Below are 22,918 nucleotides of genomic sequence, written 5' to 3' on the forward strand. Positions count from 1 at the left end.
TTATACGCAGCACTGACTTCTCCATTTAATGCAGTATCCATAATCATACTCAACATCATCGCAAAATGTTTTACATATTCCTCTCACTCTTTCACATCTCTCAAATCTATACTTCGGTTGCTGTGGTTCAAAACTGCTTCTGGCTGCAATTAAGAAAAATATCTAAAGTTATTAGTCTATTATTAATTTAGGGATTAACTTGCTAAAGAAAGACAAAAACTGTTCTCATTGTGACATCATGTGTGTTCAAGATGGAGAGAATGGAACATAGATTTGTTTTGTAGCAGAATTTAAGAGTCATTTAAGAAAATGACTGAGCCACTACCATTTTACTTGTAAAAATGTGTATGACCTTATCTTGCAGTGTCCATCGATTCTAAACTTTAGCTGGCTCAGTCTACAGAAACAATGGGCAAGTAGCACACAGTTTAGTGCTAATTATATGTATTTTTGTCAAACATTTGTCATGATACCTTTGTTCTTAAAGCTAAATATATATGCCCTTCTATAATAATTTATTTTGATTATTTACCTCTTTCATATTTTTACATAGTGGGCTCACAAATAGTAATCATGGAGAAAAAGTAGGTAAGACTTTTAATGTACTAAATTTGCTGATAGGGCAATTGACTGAGAAAACTAAAAGATAAAGTACTTTAGTTATACATAGAGAAACATGATGTATACTACATATCTGGGAAAAAGAGGAGTCTCACATTCATATTCTATTATAGTTTCTTGTGAATCATCTTAGAGAGTGAAAAGAAAGATGTTCTGAGATTGAAAAATTACAGTTTTTATATCCTGAGACTTTGCTGAAGTTGCTTATCAGTTTCAGGAGTTTTTGGGCTGAGGCGATGGGGTCTTCTAGGTATACTATCATGTCGTCTGCAAATAGAGACAATTTGGCTTCCACCTTTCCTATTTGAATACCCTTTATTTCTTTTTCTTACCTGATTGCTCTGGCTAGAACTTCCAGTACTATATTGAATAGGAGTGGTGAAAGAGGGCATCCTTGTCTAGTGCCAGATTTCAAAGGGAGTGCTTCCAGTTTTTGCCCATTCAGTATGATATTGGCTGTTGGTTTTTCATAAATGGCTTTTATTACTTTGAGATACGTTCCATCGATATGGAGTTTATTGAGGGTTTTTAGCATAAAGGGCTGTTGAATTTTGTCAAATGCCTTCTCTGCGTCGATTGAGATAATCATGTGGTTTTTGTTTTTGGTTCTGTTTATGTGGTGAATTACGTTGATAGACTTGCGTATGTTGAACCAGCCTTGCATCCCCGGGATGAATCCTACTTGATCATAATGAATAAGTTTTTCAATGTGCAAAAGTCACAAGCACTCGTCTACACCAATAACAGACTTAAAGAAAGCCAAATCAAGAACGAACTGCCATTCACAATTGCTACAAAAAGAATAAAATACCTTGGAATACAACTCACAAGGAACGTAAGGGACCTCTTCAAGGAGAACTACAAACCACTCCTCAACGAAATCAGAGAGGACACAAACAATTGGAGAAACATTCCATGTTCATGGTTAGGAAGAATTATTATCGTGAAAATGGCTATACTGCCCAAAGTAATTTACAGAATCAATGCTATCCCCATCAAGCTACCATTGACTATCTTCACAGAACTGGAAAAAACCATCATGAACTTCATATGGAACCAAAAGAGAGCCCGCATAGCCAAGTCAATTCTAAGCAAAAAGAACACAGCGGGGGGCATCACACTACCGGATTTCAAACTATACTACAAGGCTACAGTAATCAAAAGAGCATGGTACTGGTACCAAAACAGAGATACAGACCAATGGAACAAAACAGAGGCACCGGAGGCAACACAACATATCTACAACTATACAATCTTTGATAAACCTGACAAAAACAAGCAATGGGGAAAGGACTTGTTTAATAAATGGTGTTGGGAAAACTGGCTAGCCATGTGCAGAAAGCAGAAACTGGACCCCTTCCTGACACCTCACACTAAAATTAACTCCAGATGGATTAAAGACTTCAACATAAGACCTGGCACCATAAAAACCCTAGAAGGAAATCTAGGCAAAACTATCCAGGACATAGGAGTAGGCAAGGACTTCATGAACAAAACACCCAAAGCATTGGCAACAAAAGCCAAAATAGACAAATGGGACCTAATGAAACTCCACAGCTTCTGCACGGCAAAAGAAACAGTCACTAGAGTGGATTCGCAACCAACAGAATGGGAAAAAAATTTTGCAGTTTACCCATCTGACAAAGGTCTGATATCCAGCATTTACAAAGAACTCAAACAGATTTACAGGAAAAAAACCAAACAAGCCCATTCAAAAGTGGGCAAAGGATATGAACAGACACTTTACGAAAGAAGACATATATGAGGCCAACAATCATATGAAAAAATGCTCATTGTCACTGGTCATCAGAGAAATGCAAATCAAAACCACATTGAGATACCATCTCACGCCAGTTAGAATGGCGATCATTAAAAAATCTGGAGACAACAGATGCTGGAGAGGAGGTGGAGAAAAAGGAACACTTTTACACTGTTGGTGGGAGTGTAAATTAATTCAACCATTGTGGAAGACAGTGTGGCGATTCCTCAAGGCCTTAGAAATAGAAATTCCGTTTGACCCAGCAATCCCACTACTCGGTATATATCCAAAAGACTATAAATCCTTCTACTATAAGGACACATGTACACGAATGTTCATTGCAGCACTGTTTACAATAGCAAAGACCTGGAATCAACCCAAATGCCCATTGATAATAGACTGGATTGGAAAAATGTGGCACATATACACCATGGAATATTATGCAGCAATCAGAAATGATGAGTTTGTGTCCTTTGTAGGGACATGGATGAATCTGGAGAACATCATCCTCAGGAAACTGACAGAAGAACAGAAAATGAAACACCGCATATTCTCACTCATAGGTGGGTGATGAAAAATGAGAACACATGGACACAGAAAGGGGAGTACTAAACACTGGGGTCTATTGGTGGGAAAAGGGGAGGGCCAGTGGGAGGGGGAGGTGGGGAAGGATAGCCTGGGGAGAAATACCAAATGTGGGTGAAGGGGAAAAAGAAAGCAAAGCACACTGCCATGTGTGTACCTACGCAACTGTCTTGCATGCTCTGCTCATGTACCCCAAAACCTAAAATCCCATAAAAAATTAAAAAAAAAAGAAAAATTACAGTTTTATGTTCATATATTAAACTATAGTAAATGGAGGCAAATTATTTTGTTACTTTAAAGTTTTATTGTTCCTAAGCATTCAACTGTACTCTGATAATGCCTTTAGAATAGAAAAGAGACTTTGAAGTCAGGCATAATTTTACTTTTCAATTTTATTAATCTATCTACCTATCTTTGGTCAGTCTTTCTACCTATCTGGATAATACAATATGATAAACATAATTATCAGAAGTATACTTGAATATTAAATTTTGTTATGTGTGTGTATATGTGACAGGAAAGAATGAGGCAAAATACTTTTGTTAAAATTTAGAGAATGAATTGAATTGAATTCAGATTTGAATTATGTAATATCCACCCATAGAACCTAATTGTCTACACAGAATCTAATTGAAATTTAGAAAGATATTTCATTTCAACTAAAAATGGTCGGAATTTTGTATCTAGTATTCACCAGGCATTAGGTCAAGAACTAGAGAAAGACTAGAGAAAATCTTTAAAGCACTTACTTGTTGCCCTTAATGAAGTTGGTAGAAAATAATGAAATGTAAGGTGGAAGAGACTGTCAGGTGGACTTTGACATGTAAATATACATACATAATTTTCTGGTGAATGATAAACTAATTTATGATGACAGAATCCCCACCACTGGTGAGTTTTGTTGAAATCTGAAGTCATTGCAGAGATAGTTGATATAATTTAAAGTCAGGAGAGAATGATACATAATTGCATTTAATTTTTATAACTGTTGCTAGAAACTTTTTAAAGCCAATCAATATTCCTGAGCCATTTTATATTTTCAACTCACAAAATCTATGCTGGTTTTTAAGATATATTCAAATCAGAAAAAGTTATAGACTTATAGAAATAATAGGTGCATTTAAAATGTACCAATTTTGTTCTGACTTTCTAATTATTTTAAAGAATAAGAATGTTTTGAGTTATGAGGAAATCTGTAGAACAATACAGAACCAAAAAGGAATCGGCAACCAACAGAATGGGAAAAAACTTTTGCAGTTTACCCATCTGACAAAGGGCTGATATCCAGAATTAACAAAGAACTCAAACAGATTTACAGGAAAAAAAACAAACAAGCCCATTCAAAAATGGGCAAAGGATATGAACAAACACTTTACAAAAGAAGACATCCATGAGGCCAACAAACAAAAGAAAAAATGCTCATCATCACTGGTCATTAGAGAGATGCAAATCAAAACCACATTGAGATACCATCTCATGCCAGTTAGAATGACGATCATTAAAAAATCTGGAGACAACAGATGCTGGAGAGGATGTGGAGAAATAGGAACACTTTTACACTGCTGGTGGGAGTGTAAATCAGTTCAACCATTGTGGAAGACAGTGTGGCGATTCTTCAAGGACCTCAAAATAGAAATTCCATTTGACCCAGCAATCCCATTACTGGGTATATATCCAAAGGACTATAAATCGGTCTACCACAAGGACACATGCACACGAATGTTCATTGCAGCACTGTTTACAATAGCAAAGACCTGGAACCAACCCAAATGCCCATCGATGATAGACTGGACTGGGAAAATGTGGCACATATACACCATGTAATATTATGCAGCAATCAAAAATGATGAGTTCGTGTCCTTTGTAGGGACATGGATGAATCTGGAGAACATCATTCTCAGCAAACTGACACAAGAACAGAAAATGAAATACTGCATATTCTCACTCATAGGCGGGTGAAGAACAATGAGAACACATGGACACAGGGAAGGGATTACTACACACTGGGGTCCATTGGGGGGAATAGGAGTGGCACAGTGGTGGGGGGGAGCTGGGAAGGGATAGCATGGGGAGAAATGCCAAGTGTGGGTGAAGGGGAGGAAGGCAGCAAAACACACTGCCACGTGTGTACCTATGCAACTACCTTGCATGTTCTGCACATGTACCCCAAAACCTAAAATGCAATAATAAAAAAAAGTCATCAATAGGTAGACATCAAAAAAACAAAAAACAAGAAGCATGCATTGCAAAATTGATTCTAATGTTTATTATTTATTCACAAATTATGGCTCACTATCAGATCAAAGGTTTGGCATGTGTAAATTACGAATGAAACTAACATCTTTTTGTTTTGTTTTGAAAATTGATTATGCATTATGTATAAAAACAATTTTAAAGTGTTGAATGCTATGGAAATGTCATCCATAAGTGCTTGAGTATCTATGTGAGATGAAACTGGTTGATACATACAATGTAAAAACAAATTGTTTAGAGAAAGATGGATAGTATCGCTTTCACTCACACTTCTGCGTATTTTGTACATCACTGGAGAAATTGAGCCCATTATAACTGCTTTTCATAAAAAGAAAGAAATCCAAATGCTAGTTTGGGGCCTCAGTTATAAGAATGTATTCTAAAAGATTTCTTGGAGTCACATCAAGAGTTAGGTACTAAAAATAGAGTGGAGATGTGCTGTGGACATCAACACAATTCTGCAAGCACATAGATAGGGACAAATCTCTTAGAAAAGTAAGGGTTAAAAGCTCAGTGTTTTCCATGATTCAGTGTTAGTTTTTCCAAGCCCTCTGGGCAGTTTTTCACTCTCCCAAGAAAAATGTCTGGCGTATATCTCTCTATCTCCTAGCAAATAACATCTCTGAGGGTGACTGGTCACCCACCTCATGATGCTCCTGGAAATGTTATCTGTAAGTGCAGAGTTGAAAGCAGAGGGAGGCAGTGTTGAAAGTAAAAGGAATTATGTTTTGGAGGATGTTTGGTCTTGCTGGATGGAAGTTTCATGTTTGGATATATTATTTATCATTTTGCTATATAGGACAAATTATTTAGATCGCTGGATTTCAGTTTCCTCATTAAACTGAGGCTTTAGTGAAATTTCAAAAGGTATAAAGAGATAAAATATGCAAGCTGCTCTTATAGTGTTGAAAAATTAATAAGCCTTCAAAAATCAGGTTATTCTCGCTCACTTTGTCTTTGTCTTTTGGATTCATACTAAAACCTTATAAAACCTTACCCTAAGTGGAGCAGTTACTCACTATATGCCCCACCATCACATTGTTACTAGTATGTAATCCCTGCTATCATTTTTGCTATAGATAAGCACAAACTTCTGGTCTTAAAGTTACAGTTTTCAGGCTCACTGTATGCCTCATTCTCTGATTTATTTCAGCACATAGTATTGCTATGTGCTGAAAATTCTTAAAACAATATATACAATAAATATGCTAAATAACTAAAAAAGAGACTGAGTGAATACATATATTATTATAGATAGGAACCTAATTTATATAATATAGTAAAAAACTTTCTATGCTTTATTACAAGCTATTCATCAATTATGTCCTCTCAACTTAGTGAATGACTTAACCATTTTTTGCAGTTTCCTTAACTGAAAAATGCATTTCATAATACTTCAGAGGGTTGTGTGGCAATCAAATGAGAAAACAAATGAGGAAACATTGTTTGGCCCATAATTTTATGAAGTTTTTGTCGTCACTATAAATGAGTCATTTGTAGATTTATGGTAGATTAAGATAATCTTTTGTTAATTTACAGATTTTTCTCTCACTTCTACTGTTAAATGAAGAGAATGCTCTCTGAGATTCATATAATACACATTTAATCAGCAAATATGTTGTGCTTGGTCCTGTGCTAGGTGGGGATGAAAATAAATAAAATATTTAAGCTCTTTACCCTCAAAGACAATTACTATTTGTTGGGAAAAGATGACATAGATGAGAAAAAAAATGCATCACTACTAAAGACAATTCTGAAATATAAGCAAAATGTCCTTAAATCACAAAATAAAGAGGTGTAAACTCTTCCTGCAATCGTGTATTTTGACTATTACTACTTTAACTGCTACTACCACAGCCACTACTAATCGCTATGTTTCATTAACTGTTCCCTAGGTTTCAGGTTCTTTTCTAAGCCAGTTATATTTAGTATCTGATTTACTCCTCCAGTAACTCTTCTCATTTCATGTAAAAGGACAACTGAAATTAAGTCTGCATAAGGTTTCAGAGGGAGTAGGAGAGGAAGTAGGAAACAAAGCTAGGTTTGTTGGACCCAAAAGCAATAAATACATGTTTCACTGCTTCACTGAGGAGATGACAGATGGCTGGATCTTCAAAAGATAAAAGCATATATTTCTGAAAGTGTAGCGAAGGTCTCACAAGCAAAAAGATATATCCTAAATATAGATATTGTGTTTTAAAGAATGTGTGATCTATGCAGAATCCTATGACCATTTAGCATGATTGAAATTATATGAATGTGAACTTTAGAAAGTCAAACTGGGCACAGGTGGCAAAAGGCCCTGCCAAGCTAAGGTGTTGTATATTATCATGAATGAAGTGGTAAAACTGATGAGATTTTAAGCACCTTCCATTATTTTTTTCTCTTTTAAGGGAGGAAGTAGATACATTTTTGTAACAGGAAATCTATGTGGAAGTTTAGTAAAATAGTCTACATAAGGAAATGATGAATAAGATAATTAAATTAGTGGGACTTAATAAAGAAAAAGTGAACCTAGAAGATATTTCTGAATGAGAAGTAGCACAACTGATAAGTTTTGGATTTGGGGATAAAGAGACTGGGACGTAGAGTAACAATGACCAGAAGTGTTTTAGCTTGTAAGACTGTATGACTGATAATGAAATGACAATGTTTTGGCCTCTCGGACATACGTTTGATAGTCAAATAGAATAAAAGACAATGGACAGATTTTAGCCCTTGTGTGTAACATGAGCTAATTTTGGACAAATCAAGATTAAAGAATTTGGAGGCTATCCAGTAAGTTCCCTAAGTGGTAGTAAATACAGTTTTGTGGTTTAAGAGGGAGATTGAGAAAACGTCTTTTGATAGGAGAAGTCATTGGCGTTAACATTATAGAGAAAGCACATAAAAACAAGAGGAAAACAGATTCAGAGACAAAACATTGGAGACCATTGGCATTTAGAAGACTATCAAAAACAGATAATTCAATTAATAATTGTCACAATAGCAGTCGATTCTAGCATGTATTTATAAGTCTAGCAAGATAACTAAAATAAACCTTTGAGTTTGCTTTAGGAAAACATTTACAACATGAACAAGAAAAGCTTCAGTTAATTGATGTGAGTGAATGTATGATGAGAAGAGTGTAAAAGAGTTAATGAAGTGGAGACTATGAGTCTAAGATTCATTACGAGAAATTTCGTGAAGAAGAGAATAAGGCAGATTAGAAAGTGGCTTGAAGAAAAAAACAAAATAAAGGAGGTTTTTTGTAAGATGAAAGAGACTTGAGTATGTTTGTGTTTACTAATGAGAACCATATAAGGTGGTAAAATTTTTAAGAAAATTCGACTCACAAAAATGGCAAAGTCATATGTGTCCAAATATATAAGAAGAAATGAAATCATCAACAAATGACAGGAGAAAGATGCCAGAAACAGGACAGTTGTGAAGAATACCTAAAGTCTACTCAACTTACATTTTCCTTGAAAACTCTTTTACAAATTCTCAGCTCTTCTCACAATTCCAAAACATCCTTCTCATCTTCACTGTCAGCTAATGATCTTACTTCCTTCACTTCAATGATCCAGTTGGAGATTTCTGAGACTCTTCACAGACTTTCAGCACCAAATTAACCCCCAAGTCAGCATCTACCTCTGTGTATTCTACACATTCTGCTTATGAATGAAAAAAAGCATGTTCATGCTCTAATGAGGAACTAATCTCTCAATCTCTGCATTAGATGTTACCCCGTCTTGCCAACTCAAAAGATTATTGTCTCCACTCTCGTTTTCTGTCTCTTCTTGTAACCACTTGCCAAATCTATTTGATATGACTAACTTTACATGTCTAAAATTGAAGCAATCGTCCAACCAAAACTTGTTACACCTAATATCCTCCCCATTTTAGTCAATGGCACAACTCAATGTTTCCAGCTGCTCAGACAAGAAATCCTGGAGTCATTCTTGACCCCTCTCTCTTCATGGCCAAAATGTAATCTCTCATGAACTCTGGCTAACTCTACCTTTAACAGATCCAGAATTCTACCATTCCTCATTGTTTGTATTAGCTACTATAATTTATCACCTATATTATTTACTGCTTATTTTAATAACTTTTGAACTTGTTAAAGAACTTCAGAGAGCTTTTAAAAAAATTCGAATTATGTCTCTCCTCTGGCTATAACCCTTTAAATTCCTCTCAGAATGAAGGTCAAGATCTTTTCTAGCTCCTGGATAATCAGTTCGTCAAGATATTTTCTCTTCTACTTCCTCTCCCAGGACTCTCCTCCTGAGTTACTCTTTTCCAGCAATTCCTTACTCCCAGATGTTCTCTATATATTTCAGGTGTGCTCTTACAAACACTTCTGTCAATCTTTACAACAGGGTTCTATGAAAAATTATATTTAAAATTACTGTAGCCCAGGATTATGGGCCACTACACTCTACTTTATCTCCTTTTCTCTAACACTTATTACCTTCTACTATAATAGATAATTTATTTATTGTATTAACTGTTTATATTTGTATCCACTCACTATATTGAGCTCCATATAAACAGGCAACATTGTTAGCTTTGTTTTTTTATGTGTCCCAGTCATATTGAACTGTGACACATAGTAGGTGTTCAATAGATATTTATTGAATTGGTAAATGAATGAGGGATAATAGATTGAATGTAGTGTCTAACCTAAGTATTATCCATGTTATACATTGACACTGATATTTTTGGAACAATATTCCAAGCCTTATTCATTTGTGAACTCTATCAAATTAGATATTACTTAAAAATCAGTTTGTAGTCCATCAGTTCCTTAAGCCAGGAGCTATAATTTTTCAGTCTCCAAATCCAAATCCCATGACATTGAGCCTGAGAGGAAGTAAGCCATTTACAAAACATTGCCTGAATAAGTAAATTGCTAATTGGAATTAGATTTTGTTCCTGCCCAAGGACATTGAGGTAAAATAAATATGGAAATAGGTTGGGTTTGAATATGTGATATCAGGTAGAACTCTAATTTCTGTTTTCCTAGTTCATGTGGGAATTTGATGGTGATAAATCTAATTTCAATATAATGCTTTTAATTGATTCATATGGGTATTGAACTACCAAATAACAGCAAAAAAAATTTCCAACATTTGGTGGTGTCTATTTCATCAGAGTCATTGCTCAAGACTCACAAGAAACTGAAAGCGCAGGAAAATATATAGTGTTATAAAAATTTATATTGTGGGCCATAGGAGGGAAAAATATAAAACTTTCAGGTTTTTTTTTTAGAACAAATTAGTTTAAGATTATCTAGTTCTTTTGTGAGTTTACACAATAAAAAATACAATGTATCAGCAAGTAAATCAGCAGAAATCTTTTCTTTTTTAAGCATTTGCTTTTTTTTCCTTCCTTTTGTTAATAAATTACAAACTTAGTCACATGTAAATCGGAAGCAGAATAATTAGTAACACCTTTATCTTCTTAAGGAAGCAGAGTGAAGAACTTCATCAAAGGTGTTCCCAGAGTTTTCGGTCTTTTTTTCACACAGAAAACACTTAAAAGATTTCCTCAGGAAGAAAATATTAATTTTGAGGTTGATGCATTGTAGGTTCACATTCTCCTTCAAGTTTATTTCATTTGTCCCTTGAGCTGAAGGCAGAGGCTGATGGCTTAAATGTGTTGAACACAAGTAGAGACCATCTTAGAAACTGAGATGGTTTTGGTGCTCTCTGTCAAGCACCGAAAGATAGAGCCTGCACCAGTAGTTTGAGCACAGCCTGGTTTATGTGCAGAGATGCGTCAGGTGTTTTCCAGAAAACCTCTCATCTTCTCGGTGGCTCCTAGTAAGCTCAACTCTTATTTTTCCCACATTAATAGTCTTTTAGGTCTCTCAATTCTGCATTAGAGGTCTTGATGGGGAGATGGCTCAGTCTCTATTTAAGTAAAATAAATACAAATCAAACTTTCATAACTTTCATTTTAAAGATTTATTTTGCTAATCTCTTTCTTGACATAGCTAATATATTCATTATCCAAAAGTTAGGCCAATTATTCTCTCTGGAGCCACCAATATATCTATAACCTCTAGCCCATATGTAATAATATATAAAAAATTTAAATAGATAGCTATTTCTCATAAAACACAGAAAATGTAATTGGTCACCTAAAAATCTCACTGGTTTTTTTTATTGTTTCCATTTTCATTTTTAAATTTTTTTGAGAATGGGTGGTTGACTTTATAAATCAGTAGTTCTCAGTCAAGTGTAAAATTTTCCCCTCCCCCATATAGGATATTTGGCAATATAGTTAGATATTTTTTATTACCACAATTGGGAGACAGGTTGCTATTTGCATTTAGTGGGTAGGAGTTAAGGATGCTGAAAAACATATAATGAGCAGAATAGCTCCCACAACAAAAAATTACCTGGACGGACCAAAATATCAACAGTGCCAAGGCCAAGAAACCCTGTTATAAACGAATATTGTAAAAATACCTTTGAAGATATTTACATTGCAAGAAAACACACTGAACAATCAAAGACTATTTAAATTTTATCTAAGAGAAAAATTATTTCCCCCTTCATAGCTTGTTGTAGATAATGCTTAGTATGAGCACACTTAGATCTCATATTTACATTTGAAAAATAGAATGGATCCACAGAGAGGCCAAAATAAAAATACCAAGAGAGTAGAAAGTCCTTGGATTTTTTTGGTTTATCGTCTTTCTTTTGAGTCTAATTTTGACCCATATGTATGATTTAATACATTTCATTTTTCATTGATTAATTTGCCAAAAGATTATTTGATTTTATTTTGAGGGGTAGAAAGAAAGGATTCGGTTTTATTATTATGTTGTGGTATTGATGATGTTTCTTAAGAATTTTGAATTAATGTGGATTGTTAAATTGTATTCCTAAACTCAAAAAATAACAGAATTAGCTCTTCTGAATGGGAACCAAATGGTACAGATGTATCACTGAGATGTTTTAGGGAGGAATACTGTGGATCCTCAGAGGCAGTAGGAGAGAAACTGAGGCAGAGTAAAATTGAAAAATGAAGGTTACTGCTGCTTCCTTTTGTCATGTGTCTCTTCAGAGTCGTCTCTCAGGATTGAAGAGCTGGATTAAACTATTAGTCTTAGTTTTCTACTTCCTTGGTCTAAATATTTAGTTATTCACAGTCTCCTCTCCTCTTCTTTCTGAAATTCTTCTCTTCTCTTTTCAGTCCCTCCCTTATTTCTTGACACACATGTTTCTTTACTAAATAATAAATATGAATAGAAGTTGGAGCTCGTTGTGATTTTTCTCTACTGTTCCATTCTTATACTCGTGATTCTTTCACTTCAACTCTCTCTCTCACAATAAAGATCTGCCCTCTCAATGTCCAGTCTCCCAAGCCCAGTGGAATTATATATTTTCATGGTGGAATCTGTGCAACAGTATCTAATGAAATAACAGCACATTTCTACTGGAAGCTTGTGTCTTAGAAATATGTTTAACCAATTCTTTGACCTAGAGTTTCCCACATTACTTATGGTAACTAACATGAGGCACATTAAACTTGTGGGACTTGTGAAACACGATACACAGAAAACTTGAGGAACTTGCATAAAACAAGTCCTGCTACTTCTGGTACCAAGAAATCAGGAGAAAATATAATGTAAAGGCACCAGGTATGAGCATGACATTTGACCACTTCTGAATGGTTCAACATTAATTTTTATTAGTTCTTGTGTACACAAGGTCTTGAAGGGTGAGCTGGGAAAACTTAGTAACATTGGTCTTCTCTTCTTGGAGCTTGTGACTCTTTTCTTCTGTCATCGTTACTGCTGCAAGCAGCAATGAGTTCCAGGTCTTATGCAGTAAGCAATCCTAATTTCATTTTCATGACACTGATTTTTACATCGACCATTACCCTCTCTGCACTCTCTCCTCAAATCCAAGCTACCGTATTCAGGATATTTCTTTTTGGCTGTAAGGGAAGAATGACTAAAATTAGCCACCTAGCTATGACATATCCATGTTTCAAAAGGAGAAAGTCTATGAAACAAAAGATTATAGAGTGAAAATGTCCACCTACCTACTGAGGAAAGTTTAAGTGAATTTAAACTTTTTATTTCTACAATGTACCTTGGTGCAAGAGATACATAAACTCAGAGATACATTATCTTGGTGGAAGACACATTGTAGAAATAAAAAGGGTCTTGGACCAAAGTTAGGTGTTTCTATTTTCTGCCTTACAAGAAACTGGGCAGTCACCCAGGGATGGTTCCCAAAGTCAATGGGAAAAAACTGATCATAATTTATGCTTTGTCAGGCTGTCTCTCCACAGTCATCTAATTGCATTTGGGCTGCCTGTTTTCTGCTTTCATTAAGATTATTTAGTTTGAATGTTGTGCTTTATGAATACTTCTTCAAGTGATTTTATGGTAGCTTGATTTTGTTTCTCTAAAATGTTGAGAGTTAGGCAATACTAGAGAATTTGTCTAAATTCCTGCAACTCCCCTCAATATCTGAGGTTTATTTCCCCGAAGAAATTATCTAATTCAGGCCTGTGTCTAATAACAACATTGATAAAGAAAAAAAAAGTGCAGACATTGTGGCCATTGCATGATTTCTAAAATTACTAGTGTTACCTTTTTCTTTTTCCATCTAAAAGTTTCTAAAATTCTAAAAACTTACAAAGAATTTCTCCCAATTACTCTTCATGCTATTAAACCCTTTGCCTATAAATCAATAAACTATTGTCAGGGGGCCAAATCCAGCCTGCCACCTATGTGTGGAAATAACTGTAGTGGCACAGACACACCCAATTGCTAACACATTGTCTGTATCTGCTTTTGCATTAAAATAATGCAGTTGAGATCATTGAGTTCACAAAGCCTAAACTACTGGTTGTCTCACTTATTTCTAGAAAAAGTTTGTTAACTCCTTTTCTGAATTTATTTTTTCTCATCAATTATGAAAGAATGAGTGAGAGATTTGCAGCCAGGGTCACAAGAAGACATGTCCAGGAGAGCAAAACTGTAACTAAAATTTGCACATCATAAGATACACAACATTTCACAAAATATCAGAATAACTCTGTAACAGTCAAAGCTGAAAGAAAATGCATATGTTGTGTTTTTTAGCTTAAAGATGAACTCTCACGAGCTTTCTTATCTAGAATTGAATATATTTAGGGGTTTGGGGACATTGGTTTGATCGACTATGTGATCTATTCCAAATCAATTTTTTTTTTTTTAGTTTATATTTTAAATTGTACCCTGGCTGATGCATTTTCAGAAGTCCTTTGTCTTGTAGACTTCTTTTGTGTATGCAAATCAATTTTCCATAAGTAATCACCCTAATCATGTGTTAAGGTTAAGGAGAACTAGTTTGACAGAATTCTATGTTTTGCAGGTCGCTGACCAAAGGACAGACTTAAATGTTTTCATATATAAAAGCAAATAAATTATGCCACCATTTCCTCACATTAATTAGTGCTTGGTGTCCCAATCAGTCTTCTCAAAGGCCAGGCCTTTTTGCCTAGGCAGTCTGTCTGCATTTCCAACAGCTGACAAGTAATAGTGAGTAGTACTGCCTGTTAGCTAAGACATAGACTCAGAGATACATTATCTACATCACTGGTACAGTGGCAATAAAGCCAAGTCCTACTCTTATTGTTTGCTTTCTTCCAAATGTAAACGAAGCAATTTAGAGTATGAAGCAACTTAAACAAAGCAGAGAAGAACATATAGTTAATCTGCACAGTTTAAACATTCACTTCTAAAGATCACTACCTATTCTATATTTTCGGAGGAGTTATTACTATTATACAAACCCATATGTGATTGCCAGTGACAGACACCTGCATTATACTCACTTTTGGCAAGAGTTCTGTCACATTTTGCACTGTTGTCCAAGATTCCACCTTGAAAAGACCCTACCCCTTCTCTTTCATTCTTTGTCTTATTTCACTTTTCTAAAACATTATTGTCTTCTTTCTCCTCATTCTGCCCTCTACCTGTATTCTCCAGCTTGTGTCCTTGGGTTGCTAATCTCCTTCACAAGCATTCAGCTCCTCATTCGAATAGTATCAATTAAACATACTCGCTGTCAATTGAATGCCAAGCTCAAGGGCACAGCATCTCACTCTAAGCAATATTAACCTGTTGCATAGGACAATCTTTTGCTCTAAGTGGCTGTTCTGTTCATTGCAGGCTATCTAGCAGCATCCTGGCCTCTATCTACAATGAATATTATGCCAGTAGTACAAGTCGTGATGAGCTAAAAGGTCTCTAGACATTGCCTGATGTTCCCTTGAGCACAAACTCTCTCCTCAGTGAGAACTGCTGGTCTAGAGATACTGTGATAAGTCAAAAATTATTATTTCTGCTCTCAAATACATTGTTCAAGTCCAACTTCTGCCTGAAGTCTCTGATCATCAGTTTCAGCAAAGTAATATCTCCCACCATTTCTCTCACACCACTTTTTGTTATAATATTATTTTAGATTTACAGAAGGGCAGCAAAGTTGGTAGAAGCCAGTTTCCCCTTATGCTATATGTTGCATAATCTGGGTAATGTTTATTAAGATTAAGAAATTAATATTAATGTAATATTATTTAATAAACTACACTTCATTCAAATTTGACCAGTTTTCACACTTATTGTTTTTGTCTGTTTTTCACTAGTGTTTTATATTACCTGTTCTGGAGTCTAATCCAAAATACCACATTATATTTTTGTAAAATGATATTTTAATCCCTATATCATTATTGTACTTTTACCAAGAAACAACTTATGTCTTCTCAAATTCGATAGCATAAATCCCCATAAATATTTGCATGTTACCTGGTAAAATTGTGACCCAAAAGAGCAGAATACAGAAAAAAAGTTGAATCTTCATGGTAGAGAGCTTCTTAAAAAAAAGCGTCAATAGACCTTCCTTTTCAAGTCAGTTGTTTTGAAATAAGGAAACAGAGATCCCTTTTATTTATAGATTCTCCTGGGAAGTACTTTTAACTACTGAGGCTTATCAAGAGCAGGAACATTTATATGCTTGGTTGAATAGTGCCACCCTCAAAGAACGTGGACTCAAAAAGTGTTATTAAATCTTTCTCATAAAAGTAAAACCTGCTGTGTAACCTTAACTAGACTTTCATAAACACATAGTCTTTAAGAGACTTATTTATAGGAGATATATATTTGGATTGCTAAATGTTCTAGTAATCTTCTTCTCTATTCTATGTTATATTTAATATTAAATATTATTATGCCTTAGTATTAAATTTTTCAACGACTTAATAATAAAATTTTATGGAAAATGCCTGCATTGAGATCAGTTTTGTTTTGCAGATAAAATAATGAGAATCAGGGAGATTAAGTGACTTTATTTCAATTAATATAATATGCAATTATTTAAATAATCAGTAAATTCTGGATTTACCAATAAGTGTGGGGAATATGCTTTACCGGTCTTTAAGTATGATTTATACATTTTCTATAATTATCTAATTTCAAAATTTCAGGTTCAATATTTTAAATTCTGTTTATGGAACTGAAAGTTTCATATCTGATCTAAATTGCATGCTTATAAAAAACCTATTATTTCAGATATGTGAGAAAGAGATGGAAGTTTTGCCCAATATCCAGAAGCTGATGTTATAATGAAAAACAATTAATCAATTATTTCCTACCACATAGTTAAGACAATTTTTAGGACAGTGGTTTCTAAACTTTAGCTGCATCAGAATCCCCTAGAAAGCTTGCTAAAATCAGATTGTCAGGTCCAATTCCCAGTATTTCTGATTTAGTATGTCTGGAATAGGGACTAAAATTTCCTTTTCTAACAAGATCATCAAATGCTAATGCTGCTGAAAGGGGCCACATATTAGTCTAGGAAACCTAAGTCACTCATTCTGTAATACCTTAGAAAAATGTTTCAGAGTCATAGAATCTGCAGCATATATTAATAAAGAATTTAAGGCTGCTTACAGTTTCTAATGAAATACATTCATATTACTGGTGAGAAAAGTAAAATCAAGAGATATGAACTTATTTCCCTAGTAATTGTTATCCTTTACAACAAATGCTTCATATTATAAAATACAAAGAAATCCTTTTGAATTAAATCAAAATGGGGAACTTGATTTATCTATATTTCCTTTCTGGGAGAGAAAAAAAATTGAAAATGCAGCATTAGTTGATAGGAGGAAGACAATTTCTTTACATCACCATGTCACATTTTTTTCAACAAATGTAATTGAACACTAAAACTCATAGTTCAGTTATTGATTTCACATTTTGGTATAATTGTTAGGTTTGTGTGTCAACTTGACTAGTAAAGAATGTTCAAACAGTTGGTGAACATTATTTCTGGCTATGTCTGTGAGATTGTTTACAGAAAAGATTGGTGTTTGAATTAGCAAAATGAGTAAAGAAGTTCTGTCCTCACCAATGTAAGGAGGAAGCATCCAATTCTTAAGGGCCCAGGTAGAACAAAAAGGCAGAGAAGGGTTAATTTTCTGTCACTCTTCATAAACTGGGGTATCCATCTTCTCCTGCTCTGGGACGTTGGAGTTCCTGATTCTAGGGCTTTGAACTCTGGAACGTACACCAGTACTCACTCCACTTAGTTCACAGGCCTTCAGACTTCGACTAAGTTTCAACCCTAACTTTCTTGGTTCTCTAGTTTGCAGAAGGCATATGATGGAACTTCTTAGTCTCCATAATCTCATGAGCCAATTTCCATAAATGTTTGTGTGTGCATAGTTACATATATACATATATACACATACAGTCATACATCTCTTAATGACAGGGATATGTTTTGAGAAATGAGTCATTAGTCAATTTCATAATTGTGCAAACATTATAGAGTTATAGAAACCTAGATGGGATAGCTTATGAAACACCTAGGCTAGGCTATATGGTGTAGTAGTCTGATCCATTTTGAATTAATTTTGGTGAGGAGTATAAAATCTGTGTCTAGACATTTGTTTTTATAATAACAGTTTAGGATAAAAGTTGAGAAGATTAGTATAAGTTCAAATTAGTGAAAATAGAATAAATTTTAATCTGACAAAAATATAATTTTATTTATAATACTTTAACATGTAGGAAATTGGATAAGATGATCTATAAGCTCAATAATCCTTTGCAATTCTTACATTCTATGACATTAAAAAAATTCTCATTTTGCTTAGCATCAACAAGAAATTAGATGATGATCTGTGATGATGAGAAACAATAAAATGTATCTAAATACATGATTTAAAAAATATCAATAATATATTTGAGAAAAAGATTTCTAATATTAAGTTTGTATAAAGTAATTGCCTATGCAATTTGGATGAAACCAAAATAAAAACACTATCATACATAGGTGCTTCCAAAGCAACTAATTTATAGAAATAATAGCAATGAAAAAATTAATCTATAATAAAATATGCTCTACAATTTATAATAGCGTAGTAAACAAACAACTATGAAAAACTGAATATTAATTATATTATATAAAATATTACAACTATAAAAGTTAGGAAAGGTTTATTGCCCAGTAAAAAAGTCTATTCTGGTAATTGATGGATGGTATAATTGACATTGATGGTTGCCTCCAATTAGCAGCCATTATAAAATACCCTATTGTGCATTAGATTATCTTGGGTATAAATAAATCTACTTTGATTCATGGATAATTACTATGAGCAAAATGGTGAGTGGAATTCGCTGACATTGTAATTGGTTCAAGATTAAGCATTTGATTCACCTTAGTTTAATACAACTGAGATGCTGAGATATTCAGCCGGCCAACCTGCATAACTCACCCATCTTAGTTTTTGTGCATGTGAGCTTCTCCCTGGCTCCAGTGCTTGGCAGACATCCCAGGTACTCCTTAGCTGCAGGCTGCAGCCCTGAAACACCAAGACTTGCTTATGGCTCCTCCCTCCTGTGAACTCTCAGGTTTGGGTTCCAGGTGTTTTGTGGGATCCCAAGGGTTCCAGGCTGCCAAAATGCATGCAGTTGAAACAAAGCACCCAGGCTGGGCAGTGGAGCATGTGCTGTGTCTATATTTCTGTAGGGTGGCCAGACAGGAGCCCTGGGAGGGACTGGCAGGCCTGGGGCTGGGGGTTGGAGGTAAGGGGAGCGGGGTGGCTGCAGGATCTACATGCCCCATTCCCACTGGGAAGCTGGCTCTGCAATCTCCCATTCTTTGGTTAGCTAGGGCCAGAGCCTCTCAGAGTGACAGGGAGCCCTGGGATGGGCATCCATAGCAGAGCTCAAATGGAGCTCTCCCATACTCAAAAGTCTAGCTTTGTGCCTGCTGAAGCTCCATCTCTGTCTAATCTCTGGGAAGATTCCCCTGCCAGCTCAAACGTCATGCAGGTCTGGAATCCCTGGCAGACAGGATCCCAGAGGTCCAAGGTGAGAGTGGATAGTCTCTCACCCCTGCCCCAGAGGCTATTTGAGGCGGGAACTAGCCCTAGTGTTCATGTACCCCATGTGCGGTTCCCAGCTTATTTTCTTCAGCATCAGCGTATGCTACTTTTCTCTGTCCCTATTCTGTATTTTCTCGTTGAAAATCTGTTCAAACAATGCTGGTTCAGTGGAAATCCCAATTTCTCTGGTTGGGAGCAGCACTTCCGGGGTGAATCTCCTGGCCATCTTGAAACTCCACTAGTTTTTTTTTTTTTTTTAATGTTAGCATAATGATTGTAGTTAATATTATTTTATGGCATGCCAGAAACGTGTGAATATGGTAGCTTCTGAGTATTTTAACTCTGGAAGTTTCACAGCAAGCATGGCCTTGCTGACATCTTGATTTCAGACTTCTAGCCCCCAGAACTTTTAGGGAAAAAATGTTTGTTGTTTTAACCCAGCCAGATTATGGTACTTTTATGGTAGCCTGAAGAAACTAATACAACGTGGAATAGATTCTTTCCATATGACTTTAAATTCATCCAATCCTCTTTCCCAGCATTTCTGTGTTTGTCACAGTGCTCGTTATTCCTGTATTTAAGGAGTAATTTTTATGACCAAAATTTATATTTCTGTGTTTTTCTGTCAATACACTCCAATGAATTCTTCAAACTGCTAGATTGATTGTATTAAAATCCTGTTTGATCATTAAATTTCTTGTTTATATTCCCAGAAAATCTATCCATTATTATCTATAAGAAATATCTAAACTCCCAAACATACCTTAATTCTAATTTTTCTCTCTTATTTCCTACAGGTTCCAAATGCATAATCTATGTGTCAGCCATGTTAAAGTACCTATTGTTTTCTGCATTGACTGTACTCTTTTACACTTTTATATTTTTTAGGGTCAGGGTCTTGTTCTGTTGCTAAGGCTGGAGCGCAGTGGCATCATCATGACTCACTTCAGTGGCCAAATCCTGGGCTCAACCTATCCTTCTTCCTCAGCCTCTAGAGTAGATAGCATTACTGGCACACACAACCATGCCTGGCTAAATTTACATTTTTTTTTAAGTGATGTAGTCTCACTGTGTTCCTACGCTGGTCTCAAACTCCTGACCTCAAGTGATCCTCCCCCACTCAGCCTCTCCAGCTGCTTGGATTGTAGACATGAGCCACTCTGCTCAGCTCATGTATATTTCTTTAAGCATATGGAACATGCTATGTATAAAATATTTTCAACACCAACCATGCTTCTTCTTTTGTTGGCTAATTTTAAATTATTTTCCAAAGTTTACATTTTATCTCCCCTGGGATATATGTTTATTGTGGCATTGTTTACAATAGCAAAGACTTGGAACCAACCCAAATGCTCATCAATGTATACTGGCTAAAGAAAATGTGGCACATATATGCCATGGAATACTATGCAGCCATAAAAAGGATGAGTTCATGTCCTTTATAGGGATATGGATGATGCTGGAAACCATCATTCTCATCAAACTGACACAAGAACAGAAAACCAGACACTGCATGTTCTCACTCATAAGTGGGTTTTGAACAATGAGAACACATGGACATAGGGAGGGGAACATCACATACCAGGGCCTGTTGGGGGCTGAGAGGGCTAGGGGAGGGGTAGCATGGGATGGGGGGATTGGGGATGACTAACATTAGGAGAAATACCTAATGTAGATGACAGGGGGCAGGGAATGGATGCAGGAAACCACCATGGCATGTGTAAGAAAAAGCAATGTAAAGTAATATCATTCAAATTTAAGTAGAATATAGTTATTTAATTTAAAACTCCTGAAGATTTCGAAATTGTTTTATTGTGTCAAATTTAAGGTTGAAAAAGTCTTTTTTCTCTTACTTTTAAAATTCTTATTTTATTTTTTCCTTCTCTCTATGTTTGATACCAAACAAACTGGATTCTCTTCATTAACTATAAAATAAAGAAATGATCTAGTCAATTAATAATATGAAATCTAATTATTTTGAATCTATCAAAATATCACTTTCCTGTATAATAAAAGTGGTGAAATGACGTGTATATTATCTTTACTGGTCAAGTAGAGAACAGAATTCCCTTTACAACAATGAAGGAATTCTATTTACTTGTCATACAAATTATTATTTTACTTTATCCATTAGAAAAATCTTCATTATTCCTTATCTCAATAAAAATGCATGGCAGACTTTTTAGAAAAGAGTAGAAAGATAAATCTAACAATCCTGTAACAGAAAGATCACCAGAAAACAATAGTGTAGATAGATATATTTTTATAAAGATAAGGAACTTCAGCAATAACTCTTATTTTTGCTTACAAGACCCAATTGGCTTGTGATAGAAAAAGCTAGCTTAAAGCAGAAAAAGCTAATTTATCATCTGTTACCTCACCTTAAATCAAGCAGAGCCACATGATATCAAATCTCCCATTCTCCCACGTGGGTCTATCTCAGTTCATGGATAAGAGAACAGGCTCTCACCAAAATTCTCTATCACTTCCTTTTCCTTGGAGCCACCAGCTGTGTGCTGTCTCTTTCCAATTCCAGAGTTCTAGTACTCACTGCTGATCTTAAATTCATGTTTTGGAAGTTCAGGCAACTGATACTCAGAGTTTGGAAAAATATTTACAGAAAACAACAACAACAAAATGGCCAACTGTTATATTTCTCTTTTCTTTTCTTTCTTTTTTTTTTCCTCTCACTTTCTGTAGAAACTCTTTCAAGTCAATAGGAAAAAATCATCCAACCCCTAAAAAAAAAATGTGCCCAAGACTCAAACATAAATTCACAAAAGAGCATATCTAATGGCCAGTAAGTATCAACACTAATTATGGAGAGGCTATCAACATCATTAATGGAGATGAAAATGGAAATTAAGACCAAGATGATATGCACTTAACCATACAGCAGAAGAGCTAAAATTAGAAAAAATGTGAACCAGCTGGAACTCTGGTACACTGCTTATGGGAACTTAAATTGGCATAATCACCTTATACTGTCAATATCTCTTAGAGATAATAATACAAATAGTTTATGTTGAAACTTTTCTACTCATAGGTATATAACCAATAATAATGAATGCACATGTTAATAAAATTATAGCAGCTTTACTCATAATTTTCATCTATTCCACCACAGGTACATTAAATTAGATTACAGTATACTGTGAGACCCTGAAGTGGGGTTCAGAGTTTGGATCATAAACCAAAATCACAAGACAAAAATACGATTATTTAGCTCCAAATTGACACTGGTCAGAGAGCATAGTATTATACATACCAGAAACACCATGTCTATTTTGGAAACCTAAATGCATTTTCCTA

General features: G+C 35.1%; 1 protein-coding gene across 2 annotated transcripts; it reads right to left on the reverse strand.

Moving 5' to 3' along the window:
• On the reverse strand, positions 1-16,195 carry LOC100396019 (defensin beta 110). 2 transcript variants are annotated; one of them, XM_078370526.1, is made up of 2 exons: positions 16,020-16,195; positions 1-143 (listed from the first exon to the last, which is right to left on the reverse strand). In XM_078370526.1, the coding sequence occupies exons 1-2, from the start codon at positions 16,072-16,074 to the stop codon at positions 1-3; spliced, it is 198 nt and encodes a 65-aa protein (XP_078226652.1). In that variant the 5' UTR covers positions 16,075-16,195. The 2 variants fall into 2 exon arrangements, with proteins under 2 accessions (XP_078226652.1, XP_002746683.1); XM_002746637.5 differs by lacking the exon at positions 1-143 and adding an exon at positions 12,884-13,156.
• Positions 16,196-22,918: the final 6,723 nt, after the last annotated feature.

This window comes from Callithrix jacchus, chromosome 4 (genome assembly GCF_049354715.1).
Source record: "Callithrix jacchus isolate 240 chromosome 4, calJac240_pri, whole genome shotgun sequence".
Taxonomy (NCBI): Eukaryota; Metazoa; Chordata; class Mammalia; order Primates; family Cebidae; genus Callithrix; species Callithrix jacchus.

Bases quoted from the DNA above. Each gene is read 5' to 3' on its own strand.
- LOC100396019 (XM_002746637.5), bottom strand. From the start codon at position 16,074: ATGAAGATTCAACTTTTTTTCTGTATTCTGCTCTTTTGGGTCACAATT. The intron at 13,157-16,019 runs GTAACATGCAAA...CTTCCCTTACAG, and splicing joins TTGGGTCACAATTTTACCAG to CCAAAAAGAAATATCCTGAA.